Below are 16,405 nucleotides of genomic sequence, written 5' to 3' on the forward strand. Positions count from 1 at the left end.
AACCAGTCATGAACTACAATTATTGAACTGCGCTGTAACATGGGGAAAGCCCCAGAGGCTGCTGAGAGTATAAGGTTATTGCTGCCACACTGGATGGACCAAGACTGCGGTACAGAGCTACCTGGTTTTTCTCCTTCCTCTTGTGACAGTCTCTGGTCCCAACACCACTCCTTATTACTGTCAGTGAGGCATTCCTCCAATTTGCTAATTGCTACTGTCTTCCCACTCTCTGGATAATCTACACAAGAAATGAAGGTCGCTAGGGGGAAAATATAATCAAATAGTATATATTAAATCAGTCATTTGCAACTAACAAAAAAATGGGTGGTTCAACTTGTCTCTTGAAACATAAGACTCTGTGACAGCTATTTTATGATATTAAGCAGAGTATTACCTTACTTCCAGGGTTTGTCAACCCTTGCTTTAGGGTATGACTCTTTCAGATGGCTAATATTAATGAACAGATTAAAAACCAGGTAAGTGGGGCATTATTATACAAAATTCCAAAAGAAAATCGTGGGCCTTCAGTTTCTTCAAAAACCAAAGCACAATGGAAAAAAGAGAGAGAGAGAGAGGTGGAATCTATAGATTAAAAGAAGCCTTAAGAGTCACATCAACCAACTGTAATGAAAGAACCTCATTTGGATCCTGATTCATAAAAATGGGAAAGAAATGTATGAGACAAAAGGGAAAATCTGAAACTGTCTAGGTAGTTGATTGTACAAAGGAATTGCTATTAAATTTTTAGATGTGATCATGATAATGTGGTTATATTTTTATTTAAAAAAAGACCTTTATTTTAAATATACATTAAAATACTTATGGAAGAAATGATAAGATTTCTTAGATTTGCTCTAAAACAAGCCTGGGATGAGGGTACTGGGGGCTGGGAATGTACACATGAAACAAAATTAGCCAGGAGATATTAACTGTTGAAGTTGGGTGATGGGTTCATAGAAATTCCTTTTATTAATCTTTGTACTTTTGTAAATGTTTTAAGTTTTTCATAATAAAAAGTTGTTTGTTTTTTTTTTTTTAAAGAGGGCCTTCATGAAGTTTATGGAATAGAATCCAGCAAAATGAATAGGATGAAAAAACTGCCAATACATTTCAATAGCAGAACAGCTCTAACATGTTCTTAATTACATGGTCACTTAAAATACTGCAGCTATAAAGTACCATATTAAAGAACACGGTGGATGGTGTGGAACTAACTGGAAGCTACTTTTAAAAAAAGGACCCATGAACCCAGTGCTGAAAGGCTTTGGTCAAAACTGTTTTGCCCATGAATTTTTTAGCTGTCTTTGCTTTCATAGCTAAAGTTTCTGTTCCAACTCTAAACTGCCAATCTCACCTATACATTCTAAAGTTTATTTGCAGAAATTTCTGTTTACGCTAACATATACATTACCACTTCTTTACTTTTTAGGCAATTTATCTGTGAGATTAATCTGTTTCCATTATATTTGAAAGACAATACTTATATCATTCACATTTAGCAATGGCTTAACTGTAAATACTTAACTTTTCTCTAAAAAGTAGTTATGTTCTGTAAACAAATTTCTTTTGCAACAGTATTCTAATCTATAAATCAAAATGCTGACTGGGATCAAGAAATCACAGATTCAGCTTCACATGATACAAAACTAATGCTAATGGTTATATAAATCTAGAAATTAAAACAAAAAGATTTTTCATGGAAGCAGCTGTAATAATTTTGGAAAGCAGAAGTCTGAATGCTTCCAATTGCTTCCAAAAATGAATTGGGGTGCCCCTTGACAAATTTTAGTATCATAAGTTTTGTTGTTTTACCTTATCTTGTTCAAGCTGTTCAATTAAGTTCTTTGCATCACGCAACTGAGTGATAAGTTTAGTCTTCTCAGCCATATGAAGCTCCTAAAAAAATTTTAAAAGTTCATTTCCATCTCTAATAAAGCTTCTCCTCATATGAGAACTCTAAACATTTTCTCTAATTTGAATACTCCTACAAGTCTAATAGGAGAAGAGAACACAGGATGTGTCAAAAGGATGGTAAATGCTATGAAGCCCAGGGCACTCAGGAGCCCTTTCCATGCTGTCTACGGAGGAAGGGGGAAGGCTTTCCAGAGGAGGTGCAGGCCACGCTGGGGCCTGTGGATCTAGCACAGGGCTGCGTTAAACCACAATCATTTTCTCTTTTACCTTCATCTTTTCTAGTTCTTGAAGTCTTTCATCTAGTTGTTCTTGCAGGGCTTCTTTTTCACTGGTTAACAGCATACATTGCTCCTTATGCGACCGAATGGTTTCCTTACAGCGCTGCAGTAGATTCTCTTGACGCTTAACTCTTTGCTGAAGTATTTCCAATGTTTTAGCAGAAGCTCCATCTCCCACTATTAATAAAGCAGCATAAGCAGGGGCAGTCAGTGAGGAATCTAAGGGCTCCCCGGGAACAGCTACTCTGTTAGTGCACAGGACTGTATTCTCATTCCAACACTCTGCTATACTCTGAGCCAGATTGAGAAGAGAGGGGTGCCCTTCCAAACCTCTACTCTGCCACTATTTGTGTGATCTGCTGCTGAAGAAGCTGTGTAGTACATTCACCTCTTCTTCTGTGGTTCAACCCCAACCCAAATGGCAAAAAACACTCAAGAATTAACTAACGTTAACTGAATCCACCCTCCTTCAAAGACAGTTTGATGACCATCTTTTGCTATTTACAAGTGCCTCCCATGTCTTAGCGCCAATCCCCAAAGGATCACTAAAGTATTCCTTCCAAAGCATTCTAATCTCATCCAGAGAGGAGTTCTGGCAAGTACAGCTTTCTCCATCCCCTTACATTTATGACATAGCCCAGGGGTGTTTCAGGAGCCCTTACAGGTTGGTTGCTCGGATAAATGGCTGCTCAGCACCTTACTCCAGCACTGGCTGGACCAAAAGTTTATCACAAATCTCTTTGTGATAAAGCTAGTAAATAAAAAGTGGGAAGTTTACTAAATAGGTACCACAAAGCCTCAAAGAGTAGGGAGGGCTACAATTGGATTTTAAAACATAATTTAACTATTCCTTCTTTTACAATTACAAAGCAAATAATAGGGCAAATATTGGCATCTTTGAATGTAGAAATACGTAAGCAATAATACTAAAAATCTAAAAGAGACAAATAGTGACAAAGAGCATATTCCTTAATCTTGAGCAGACGTAACCTTTTTGTATGAAATCTAGCTACTGCTATCAGTAAAACAGTATAATATAATGAATTTCAATTACAATGAAAATGTGGTGCTACTCACAGACTTTCAAGTGTCAAAACAATTACTCACTTTCTCCTGGAAAACAATAAACAAACAGCCCAAGAAACCATCAAAACTCTTGCATCTGCTAAAAACAGGTCCAAAATGGAGGCTTAAGCTAAGCCCCACATCACCAAACTGAGACTTAATGACAGTTTCAGCCTCTCCCAGAAATTGAATCTGAAACCAGTCCATCAGGAATCACCTGGTCAACACTAGGGAGGTCACATGCCTGACAGACCCCTGCATCCCCTAAAGGAAAGGAACCTTGTCACAATCAATCCACTTTTTGCTACTATAACTTCCTTGTCCCACTCCCTTCTGCCTGTGAAAGTCTTTCATTTTGTACAGCTCCCAGAAGTTCTTTTCTATCTGCTAGAAGGGGTACTGCCTGATTCATGAATGGTCTAATTAAGTCAATAAGATCTTTAAAATTGACTCAGTTGAATCTTTCTGGAAATATTAGGGTCAGGGACACTTAACTTCTACCTCAGCCCATGTCTACTACTTCCTGCCCTAGAATCACTCACCATCCTCCTCTAGTTTTTAACGTAACCTTCTGACAAGCTGAAGCTTACCTACTGGCTCTACATCACCATCTGTGTTCTCTTTAGTGACGCCTTCAGCCTCTGGTTCCATCTGCGAGAGTGGTTTTGGTAAATCAGCATTCATCGGGCCATTTCGTAACCGCTGTTTCAGCAAAGAAACCTAAAATAAAAAAATGTCCTTCATTAGAAAAAAAACAAGAGAAACTTTGGCAGTAGTGCTTTCCTTGAAACAGAGAAGGAATAGAGTAAAAGATACCCTTTTTGCTATAATGGGGAGGGGGGAAATCAAAATAAAAAATTTACTCCTAATGCTGCTGATTTTGATATTTGCTATCTTCAATGATAGCTTAGCCAGAAGATACAAAAAATCAAAAATTATCCTTAAGGGGCTTCCCTGGTGGCGCAGTGGTTGAGAATCTGCCTGCCAATGCAGGGGACACGGGTTCGAGCGCTGGTCTGGGAAGATCCCACATGCCGCGGAGCAACTAGGCCCGTGAGCCACAATTACTGAGCCTGCGCGTCTGGAGCCTGTGCTCCGCAACAAGAGAGGCCGCGATAGTGAGAGGCCCGTGCACCGCGATGAAGAGTGGCCCCCACTTGCCGCAACTAGAGAAAACCCTCGCACAGAAACGAAGACCCAGCACAGCCATAAATAAATAAATTAAAAAAAAAAAAGCCAGACCCTTAACTCTTAAAAAAAAAAAAAATTATCCTTAAAATTAATTGAGGAAAAGCAAAGAGTTTTAAAAATCGGCCATTTTGGGACTTCCTGGTGGTCCAGTGGTTAAGAATCCGCCTTCCAATGCAGGGGATGCGGGTTCGATTCGATCCCTGGTAAGGGAACTGAGATCCCACGTGCCGCAGGGCAACTAAGCCCGCACGCTCTGGAGCCAACGAGCCACAACTAGAGAGCTCGCGCGCCACAACGAAAGATCCTGCGTGCTGCAATGAAGATCCCGCATGCCACAACTAAGACTCGATGCAGCCAAATAAATAAATAGATGTTTTAAAAGGCCATTTTTTAAACATCTGGAACCTATTAGATATCCCATCAAAACCCCTTTATTTTTCTTTATTCAAAAATTCCACACTTCTTTTTTTACCTGAGTCTGAAGGACACTGATATACTGATCTTTTTCCTCTAAAGATGCATCAAACTCCTCTTGGAGATGTTTTTTTGCTTGCTGGTCCATTTGGAGCTCCTAAAAGGTAAAGGATTCATAAGCAGTTTTCAGTATAAGACAAAAAATACAAACCTGAAATTTTCAAAGTTTAAAAACTCATCAATCCAGATTTGCATTAGTCTTAAGGTAAGGTAAGAGCAACAATAATTAAAGAATAATCAGCGTTTAAAACATTAGTACTTACCCCAACAAATAATTCTGTTCCTTAAAGAATATGAAAATCCAAGAAGAAAAGTATACTTATAGATCTGTAATCACTGCTGAATCGATAATTATGTAGAGAGGATTAAAAAAATTAGTTACTTAAGATAAAGGTAAAATTTTATCCTACTTTAAGACATCTTACTGCTTGCGCTATCTTATATTCACTTGATCTAAAATGGAATTGTTACATACTAAATAGATAATCAATAGAACCTTCCTCCTCCCAATACATGAAAGTGATCAACAGTCAAAATCAGAAGCCTCCTCAAATGAAAAGGTTGACCTACTTGATCACCAAACAGTGAAATTTCAACTTCCTGACATGCTGCTTTCCTTAAGTCATTAATGAGCCTCCCTAACTAAATCCAATGGTCTTTACCTCTCCACTACACCAGTCACTAATAATCACCTCCTCAACTGAGGTACCTGCTTTCTGCGGCTTCAGGGCTCCTACCTATATTCCTGTCTCTCAGAGTTTCCACTGTGCCCTTCACTGATTCTCTCGGCAAATATCCCTCTGGGCTCAGTTCTGTGTCCTCAGGGCTTCTCCCTTACACTTGCTCCATTAGAATGTTGCAGATTAACACCTGGAACATAGTGGATATCCCATCAAAACCCCACAATTTTTCTGGGATTCCTACTTTTCTAATTCTCTAAGCTCAAAATATTCAAAGTCACATTTTACTTATCTTTTGTTGACCTCTGCACATAACCAAATTCTTTCATTACTTTCTCTACAATGTTTAGGTCCTTTTTCCACATCCAAAACCATAATCCCAATCTCTAATAATCTTGATGATTAATTTCCTTCAGTAGCCTTCTAGAGAGAATTCTTACCTCAAGTCTACCTCTGATTTAATCCATCCCTCACACATTTGCTAAAAAACTTTCCTCAAACACTACTTTCAAGGACTTATAAGCAACGTCTTCTTCTTGAATTGTTTCAAATTTACTAATTCTCAAAACACTGAGGTACTAACTGTCCTCTACTCTCCCCCACACCCACATGGTCCCAAGATCTCAGCACATTTACTGTTCCTCTCACTACGGACTCCTGGCTTGACCTCCCCCGGCAGTAGGAGTCTCCAAATGCTGGTCTTCAGGTCAAGACATGTTTTTCTTAGATCTAAATTTCTTTCATCTAAACAACTGTACTTTATTCTGAGACTGTGTCCTTCCTAATTTTTTTTATTATTAAAAAAAAAACTTTCTTGCATGAAATAATGACAATAGAAGAATCTGGTTCCTTATTCTCAATGTCCTCACTTGAAAAAAATAAAAGTAGCCCTATGACAAGTCTCCTTTCCCCCATTTCTGGAAGGAACTGGAAGGTAATTTCTCAGTCTCTGAAATCCAAAAGTCTGGAAAGCACTGTCTCCCCACCCATGACTCTGCACAGGCCAATTCTTTAGTAAGGACCAGCTGCACATCTCCTTAATAGCAAAGCAGTCCTTTACTTTCTTTAAAATTCATTTCTTCCAAATAATTTCCTACGTTCTACCATACTAGACTCTGTTACATGGCATCCCTACCAGCCCACAAAAACTTCTCAATTTATATGATTTTCCGGTTTTGAATGTTTTCATCTCCTCATCTTAGGTTAAGAAGTCCTTGGATACAACAAAAGCATCTTTTTTTTTTTTTGGCCTTGCCTCACGACTTGCAGGATCTCAGTTCCCTGACCAGGAACTGAACCCAGGCCATGGTAGTGAGAGTGCTGAATCCTAACCACTAGACCACCAGGGAATTCCCCAGAAACATCTTTTAATCATGTCCCCTTCTCCCTCCTCCTGCTACATTAGACTATTCAACCAATAAGTACTCCATAAACAATAAAGACCACAGTTATAAAAGAACTTAAGAACTGTCAACTTATATCCTGACTACAGCCCACAGGCTAGCTAGCCAGCTGTCCAACACCACCATGATAGAGATTTCACTAGCTCCATAACTAGACCCTACTATCTGGGGTTACCTTCCACTTTCAGGAAGTTCTGATTAGACCCTTGGGGTCACTAAGAACAAATCTAATCCTTCTTCCATGTGATAGTACTTCCAAACTCTGAAGCCAGGCAAAATCAAACCCTGATTTTTCTCCCAACAAACCTAATCTTCTCCCACTATACCCTGTCTCAGCAAACGATGCCACCATTTGCCATCACTCAAGCCCAAATTCTTGGGGTCAATTTTGACTCCTCTCTTTTCCCCCATGTCCAATCATCAGCAAACCCTCAAAGTAGATAGCAACCTGACCATTTCTCACCACCTCTATCCCTACCCCCACTACAGCTGCAAGAGGTCTGTTAACCACTCCCAAATTACAATGAAGATAATTTTCATTTTACTTCACCAAAAAGATTGTTGGTTAGGAAAAACAAAAAGATCCTGAAATACCTAACAGAAGGGACAGGTTAGCCTTAGAAGTTGCCACTGACTGTTTATGCAGGCAAATGATACTCTATAGCTAAATAAGACATTCTTGGATCATTACAGGCACACCTTGGAAATACTGTGGATTCAGTTCCAGACCAACACAATAAAGTAAGTATTGCAATAAAGCAAGTCACACAAATTTTTTGGTTTCCCAGTGCATATAAAAGTTATGTTTACACTATAATCTATTAAGTGTGCAACAGCATTCTGCTTTTTAAAAAATGTACTAACTAACCTTAATTTAAAAAATATTTTATCGCTAAAAGATACTAATCATCATCTGACAATGCAAGGTTGCCACAAACCTTCAATTTGTAAAAAGTCAGGATCTCTGAAGCATAATAAAGTGAAGTGCAATAAAACTAGGTCTGGTGGGGTGGACTCAAGACGGCGTACTAGGAGGACACAGAATTCGCGTCTCCTCACAACTGGGGCACTGACCAGGCACCGGTTGGGGACCATGGACACCTAAGGGGACAGGAGGAACCCCCAGCGACCGATGATCTCTCCTTTTGGCTTGTCACCCCCCCCCCCCACCTTTTTTTTCTTTGTTCTGTTGTGGTTTTACTTTACCTTGTTGCAGTTGTTTCAAGCATAGTTTTATTTTTCCTCTTATATTTTTTATCTTTCTAATTTTATTTTGTCTTCTATTCTTTGCTATTGTACTGCTCCTTTTTTTCTTTCTTTCTTTCTTTCTTTCTTTTTTTTTTTTTTACCATGCCACGAAGCTTGTGGGATCTTGGTTCCCAGGCTGGAGGTCAGCCCCAGCTCTTGTGGTGGGAGGTCTGAGTCCAAACTCCTGGACTAACAGAGAACCTCAGACCCCAGGGAATATCAATCGGAGTGAGGCCTCCCAGAGGTACTCATCTCAGCACCAAGACCCAGCTCTATCCAACTGCCTGCAAACTCCAGTGCTGGATGCCTCAGGCCAAACAACCAGTAAGACAGGAATACAGCACCAGCCATCAAAAAAAAAAAAAAAAAAAAAAGACAAAAAAAGTTGTTAGAGACGAAGGAGCAAGGTAAAAACCTACAAGACCAAATAAATGAAGACGAAAAGGCAACCTGCATGAAAAAGAATTCAGAGTAATTAATGATAGTAAAGATGATCCAAAATCTTGGAAACAGAATGGAGAAAATACAAGAAACATTTAACAAGGATCTAGACGAACTAAAGCGCAAACAAACAGTGATGAACAACACAATTACTGAAATTAAAAATACTCTAGAAGGAATCAGTAACAGAATAACTGAGGCAGAAGAATGGATAAGTGAGCTGGAAGATAAAATTGTGGAAATAACTGCCAGGGAACAGAATAAAGAAAAAAGAATGAAAAGAATTGAGGACAGTCTCAGAGACTCTGGGACAACATTAAACGCACCAACACTCGAATTATAGGGGTCCCAGAAGAAGAAGAGAAAAAGAAAGTGTCTGAGAAAATATTTGAAGACATTATAGTTGAAAACTTCCCTAACATGGGAAATGAAATAGTCAATCAAGTCCAGGAAGCACAGAGAGTACCATACAGGATAAACTCAAAAAGAAACATGCTGAGACACATATTAATCAAACTATCAAAAATTAAATACAAAGAAAAAATATTGAAAGCAGCAAGGGAAAAGCAACAAATAACATACAAGGGAATCCCCATAAGGTTAACAGCTGATCTTTCAGCAGAAACTCTGCAAGCCAGAAGGGAGTGGCAGGACATATTTAAAGTGATGAAAGGGAAAAACCTACAACCAAGATTACTCTACCCAGCAAGGATCTCATTCAGATTTGACAGAGAAATTAAAGCCTTTACAGATAAGCAAAAGTTAAGAGAATTCAGCACCACCAAGCCAGCTTTACAACAAACACTAAAGGAAATTCTCTAGGCAGGAAACATAAGAGAAGGAAAAGACCCATAAAAAACAACCCAAAACAATTAAGAAAATGGTAATAGGAACATATATATCGATAACTACCTTAAATGTAAATGGATTAAATGCTCCAACCAAAAGACACAGACTGGCTGGATGGATACAAAAACAAGACCCGTATATATGCTGTCTACAAGAGATCCACTTCAGGCCTAGGGACACATACAGACTGAAAGTGAGAGGACGGAAAAAGATATTCCATGCAAATGGAAATCAAAAGAAAGATGGAGTAGCGATTCTCATATCAGACAAAATAGACTTTAAAATAAAGACTGTTACAAGAGACAAAGAAGAACACTACATAATGATCAAGGGATCAATCCAAGAAGAAGATATAACAATTATAAATATTTATGCACCCAGCATAGGAGCACCTCAATACATAAGGCAAATGCTAACAGCCATACAAGGGGAAATCGGCAGTAACACAACCATAGTAGGGAACTTTAACACCTCACTTTCACCAATGGACAGATCATCCAAAATGAAAATAAATAAGGAAACACAAGCTTTCAATGACACATTAAACACAATGGACTTAACTGATATTTATAGGACATTCCATCTGAAAACAGTAGAATACACTTTCTTCTCAGGTGCTCATGGAACATTCTCCAGGATAAACCGTATCCTGGGTCACAAATCAAGCCTCGGTAAATTTAAGAAAATTGAAATCATATCAAGTATCTTTTCCGACCACAACACTATGAGACTAGACATCAATTACAGGAAAAAAACTGTAAAAAATACAAACACGTAAAGGCTAAACAATATGCTACTAGATAAGCAAGAGATCACTGAAGAAATCAAAGAGAAAATCAAAAAATACCTAGAAACAAATGACAATGAAAACACAATGACCCAAAAACTATGGGATGCAGCAAAAGCAGTTCTAAGAGGGAAGTTTATAGCAATACAATCCTACTTAAAGAAATAAGAAAAGTCTCAAATAAACCACCTAACCTTACACCTAAAGCAATCAGAGAAAGAAGAACAAAAAAAACCCCCCAAAGTTAGCAGAAGGAAAGAAATCATAAAGATCAGATTAGAAATAAATGAAAAAGAAATGAAAGAAACAATAGCAAAGATCAAGAAAACTAAAAGCTGGTTCTTTGAGAAGATAAACAAAATTGATAAACCATTAGGCAGACTCATCAAGAAAAAAAGGGAGAAGACTCAAATCAACAGAATTAGAAACGAAAATGGAGAAGTAACAACTGACACTGCAGAAATACGAAGGATCATGAGAGATTACTACAAGCAACTATACGCCAATAAAATGGACAACCTGGAAGAAATGGACAAATTCTTAGAAAAGCACAACCTTCCAAGACTGAACCAGGAAGAAATAGAAAATATAAACAGACCAATCACAAGCACTGAAATTGAGACTGTGATGAAAAATCTTCCAACAAACAAACCCCAGGACCAGATGGCTTCACAGGAGAATTCTATCAAACATTTAGAGAAGAGCTAATACCTATCCTTCTCAAACTCTTCCAAAATATAGCAGAGGGAGGAACACTCCAAAACTCATTCTATGAGGCCGCCATCACCTTGATACCAAAACCAGACAAAGATGTCACAAAAAAAGAAAACTACAGGCCAATATCTCTGATGAACATAGATGCAAAAATCCTCAACAAAATACTAGCAAACAGAATCCAACAACACATTAAAAGGATCATACACCATGATCAAGTGGGGTTTATCCCAGGAATGTAAGGATTCCTCAATACATGCAAATCAATGAATGCGATACACCATATTAACACATTCAAGGATAAAAACCATATGATAATCTCAATAGATGCAGAAAAAGCTTTTGACAAAATTCAACACCCATTTATGATAAAAACTCTCCAGAAAGTAGGCATAGAGGTAACCTACCTCCACATAATAAAGGCCATACATGACAAACCCACAGCCAACATCGTTCTCAATGGTGAAAAACTGAAACCATTTCCTCTAAGATCAGGAACAAGACAAGGCTGCCCACTCTCACTGCTATTATTCAACATAGTTTTGGAAGTTTTAGCCACAGCAATCAGAGAAGAAAAAGAAATAAAAGGAATCCAAATCGCAAAAGAAGAAGTAAAACTGTCACTGTTTGCAGATGACATGATACTATACATAGGGAATCCTAAAGATGCTACAAGAAAACTACTAGAGCTAATCAATGAATTTGGTAGAGTAGCAGGATACAAATTAATGCACAGAAATCTCTTACGTTCCTATACACTAATGATGAAAAATCTGAAAGAGAAATTAAGGAAACACTCCCATTTACCACTGCAACAAAAAGAATAAAATACCTAGGAATAAACCTACCTAGGGAGACCAAAGACCTGTATGCAGAAAACTATAAGACACTGATGAAAGAAATTAAAGATGATACAAACAGATGCAGAGATATACCATGTTCTTGGATTGGAAGAATCAACACTGTGAAAATGACTCTACTACCCAAAGCAATCTACAGATTCAATGCAATCTCTATCAAACTACCAATGGCATTTTTCACAGAACTAGAACAAAACATTTCACAATTTGTATGGAACCATAAAAGACCCCGAATAGAGAAAGCAATCTTGAGAAAGAAAAACGGAGCTGGAGGAATCAGGCTCCCTGACTTCAGACTATACTACAAATCTACAGTAATCAAGACAGTATGGTACTGGCACAAAAACAGAAATATAGATCAATGGAATAGGATAGAAAGCCCAGAGATAAACCCACACATATACGGTCACCTTATCTTTGATAAAGGAGGCAAGAGTATACAATGGAGAAAAGTCAGCCTCTTCAATAAGTGGTGCTGGGAAAACTGGACAGCTACATGTAAAAGAATGAAATTAGAACACTTCCTAACACCAAACACAAAAATAAACTCAAAATGGATTAAAGACCTAAATGTAAGGCCAGACACTATAAAACTCTTAGAGGAAAACATAGGCAGAACACTCTGACATAAATCACAGCAAAATCCTTTTTGACCCACCTCCTAGAGAAATGGAAATAAAAACAAAAATAAACAAATGGGACCTAATGAAACTTAAAAAGCTTTTGCACAGCAAAGGAAACCATAAACAAGATGAAAAGACAACCCTCAGAATGGGAGAAAATATTTGCAAATGAAGCAACTGACAAAGGATTAATCTCCAAAATTTACAAGCAGCTCATGCAGCTCAATATCAAAAAAACAAACAACCCAATCCAAAAATGCGAAGAAGACCTAAACAGACATTTCTCCAAGGAAGATATACAGATTGCCAACAAACACGTGAAAAGATGCTCAACATCACTAATCATTAGAGGAATGCAAATTAAAACTACAATGAGGTATCACCTCACACAGGTCACAATGGCCATCATCAAAAAATCTACAAACAATAAATGCTGGAGAGGCTGTGGAGAAAAGGGAACCCTCTTGCACTGTTAGTGGGAATGTAAATTGGTACAGCCACTATGGAGGACAGTATGGAGGTTCCTTAAAAAACTAAAAATAGAACTACCATACGACCCAGCAATCCCACTACTGGGCATATACCCTGAGAAAACCATAATTCAAAAAGAATCATGTACCACAATGTTCACTGCAGCACTATTTACAATAGCCAGAACATGGAAGCAACCTAAGTGTCCATCAAGAGATGAATGGAAGGGCTTCCCTGGGGGCGCAGTGGTTGAGAGTCTGCCTGCCAATGCAGGGGACACGGGTTCGAGCCCTGGTCTGGGAAGATCCCACATGCTGCGGAGCAGCTGGGCCTGTGAGCCACAATTACTGAGCCCGCGTGTCTGGAGCCTGTGCTCCGCAACAAGAGAGGCCGCGATAGTGAGAGGCCTGTGCACCGCAATGAAGAGTGGCCCCCGCTTGCTGCAACTAGAGAAAGCCCTCGCACAGAAATGAAGACCCAACACAGCCAAAAATAAATAAATAAACAAATAAATTTTAAAAAAAAAGAGATGAATGGATAAATAAGAGGTGGCATATATATATATATATATACACAATGGAATATTACTCAGCCATAAAAAGAAACAAAATTGAGTTATTTGTAGTGAGGTGGATGGACCTAGAGTCTGTCATACAGAGTGAAGTAAGTCAGAAAGAGAAAAACAAATACCGTATGCTAGCATATATATGGAATCTAAAAAAAAAAAATGATTCTGATGAACCTAGGGGCAGGACAGGAATAAAGACACAGACGTAGAGAATGGACTTGAGGACACGAGGAGGGGGAAGGGTAAGCTGGGACGAAGTAAGAGAGTAGCATTGACATATATACACTATGTGTAAATGTAAAATAGATAGCTAGTGGGAAACAGTTGCATGGCACAGGGAGATCAGCTCGGTGCTTTGCGACCACCTAGAGGGGTGGGATAAGGAGGGTGGTAGGGAGACGCAAGAGGGAGGAGATATGGGGATATACGTATGCATGTAGCTGATTCACTTTGTTATACAGCAGAAACTAACACAACACTGTAAAGCAATTATACACCAATAAAGATGTTAAAAAAAAAAACTAGGTCTGCTTGTAATTCCACCAACAGATGTTAGGGAAACCACACAAATAAAAACTATAAGAATTGATCCCTGTTCTTGTAGCTTAGACTGGTTAATTTTCACTGTAACTAATGTAGTAGATATGAAACTATCTGAATACATACAATAGTTCTGATAAATATGAGAGATTGAGCTACTCTTCTCAAAGTACTAGTCACAACTTACCTCTCTTAACTCTCCAATCCTCCGAAGTGCTTTATCCTGACTCTGACTTAATATACCCTTTAATTTAAAAGGAAAAAGAAGCTGGTTCAAACAACCACATGACATAGTAGTGAAAAGCAAGTTTAAAAGATCACAAATCATTGAATTTTATCTCCAACACCCTTTACTTTTGCAACTATGCAACCAAAACTCTCTACTGCCACCTAGTGGTAGAATTATGTACATCTCGAAATAAAAATCCGTTAAGACAATTCATAGGAACACAAGCAAGGTACTCAAAGAATTTAGGAATAAAATGACCTTTTGAGAATGAATTTATGGAATATTAATAGTACAGTGGATTAAATGGGAACTACCCCCAATTTCTATAGACCACATGTTTAAGAAAATATTAAACTAAAAACTTTATTTGTAATAATCTAATTTTCACACTTGTTATGGACCATTAGAACACTGAATCAGCAATAAGTAACTGGTGTTATCATTCTCAGTTGATTATATTCCAGACCAAAGCCAGAAAATTTAATGTTGTACTCAAAGGAGACTAATATTTATGGCAGATTCGGTATTTTATTTTATTTTATTTTATTTTTTTTACCATTTTTTTTTAAAAATTTTATAGCTACTTTATTTTATTTATTTATTTATTTATTTTTGGCTGTGTTGGGTCTTCGGTTCGTGCGAAGGCTTTCTCTAGTTGCGTCAAGTGGGGGCCACTCTTCATCGCGGTGCGCGGGCCTTTCACTATCGCGGCCCCTCCCGTTGCGGGGCACAGGCTCCAGACGCGCAGGCTCAGTAGTTGTGGCTCACGGGCCCAGCTGCTCCGTGGCACGTGGGATCTTCCCAGACCAGGGCTCGAACCCGTGTCCCCTGCATTAGCAGGCAGATTCTCAACCACTGCGCCACCAGGGAAGCCCTTCGGTATTTTAAAATAATGTACACGGGGAAATTAATTTTACCAAATCTCACTTTACAAATAACTTTCTGGTTATATAATTACTGTCTTTAAATGGGACAAGACGCTAAACTGTTTTAAATGACTTTTATTGTAAAAAATAAGACTATCTGCATTTTATAAATAACACAGCATCATGTGAACTGGAGTGGGTATTTCCCCTTAGCTCTGACATGTGAAGTATCACCTGAGATGCCTGTTGGGAAATTTCCAGTCATGAACAGGATGACATAGAGGTGTGGAGGTGAGTCACCAGAAGAGCTATAATAGCTTCTTCTCTCCACACACTTAACCAAGGGCTTTACAAGCAGCAGCCTCAGGAAGTAGAGAGGATGCTTATTTTTGGACCCTGATATAATATGAAACAGAGATCTCTGCAGGTTTTTAAAAAGTAGAAGGGAAAGCTTCAAAGTTGTACATCTCTTTACCACTAAAACAAAGATGCAGCCTGCACACTGGCACACGAGGCAAGATGCTTGAACGAGGCAAACATGCCTTAAATCCAAACCTCTTACACACTGCAGGGATCCAGAACTCAAGGAAGCCCATCCCTACCAGAGGTTAAATATCTGAGATTTCTCACTCATTCTCTTTATCAAAATCCCCAATGGGAAAACAGCTTAAATACTTTGGTCATATGAAAAATTATTAAAAGTGAGCGTTAGAACTATCTTATTAAAAGATCCCTTCTATTTTTAAAATTATATATGAATCAATATAACAGCCAACAAATCACTTACTTGTAGCTTTTTCTTCTCTCTCTGAAGAGTCTGATAAGCTGTAACAAGCTAAAATAAAGAAAAAGTCACTAATAACATCAGTCATTCCTACATAAATGCAATTAATTATTCTAAACTCTGCTAAAACATCTCATTATGAAAGTCAGAAAATAAATCAAAGCAATCCTTTTATAGACAATTCAACCCAATTAGATGTATATGCAGTTGAAACTAAATAACATAGGAAATATATTTCTAAAAAATAAAATGTAATGACTCTATAAAGAAAGATATTAAATCTCCATTTGATTTCACCTTACACACACACCTCTTTAAATTTCAGTACCTAATTTATAGGTGGGGATTAGAGACAACTTGCTTAAAGGCTACTCAAACTGTGGTCACAGATCAATACAATTAGCAAAAGCATCACCTGGG

The 16,405-nt window shown here is 38.1% G+C and overlaps 1 protein-coding gene across 5 annotated transcripts in view; it reads right to left on the minus strand.

Annotated features, from left to right (window-relative positions):
• The window catches only part of GOLGA4 (golgin A4), a 114,388-nt gene that overhangs the window by 54,313 nt on the left and 43,670 nt on the right, over positions 1 to 16,405 (minus strand). For 3 of the 5 annotated variants that reach the window (XM_007191480.3, XM_007191477.3, XM_007191476.3), the window contains 6 exons: positions 15,989 to 16,036; positions 14,294 to 14,350; positions 4,921 to 5,019; positions 3,848 to 3,977; positions 2,182 to 2,369; positions 1,813 to 1,896 (listed from right to left, as the gene is read on the minus strand). In XM_007191480.3, coding sequence (XP_007191542.2) covers positions 1,813 to 1,896; positions 2,182 to 2,369; positions 3,848 to 3,977; positions 4,921 to 5,019; positions 14,294 to 14,350; positions 15,989 to 16,036 — 606 coding nt within the window. The remainder of the gene's footprint in view (positions 1 to 1,812; positions 1,897 to 2,181; positions 2,370 to 3,847; positions 3,978 to 4,920; positions 5,020 to 14,293; positions 14,351 to 15,988; positions 16,037 to 16,405) is intronic. The other 2 variants (XM_007191478.3, XM_007191479.3) reach the window with 2 other exon arrangements.

This window comes from Balaenoptera acutorostrata, chromosome 10 (genome assembly GCF_949987535.1).
Source record: "Balaenoptera acutorostrata chromosome 10, mBalAcu1.1, whole genome shotgun sequence".
In the NCBI taxonomy this organism is placed as follows: Eukaryota; Metazoa; Chordata; class Mammalia; order Artiodactyla; family Balaenopteridae; genus Balaenoptera; species Balaenoptera acutorostrata.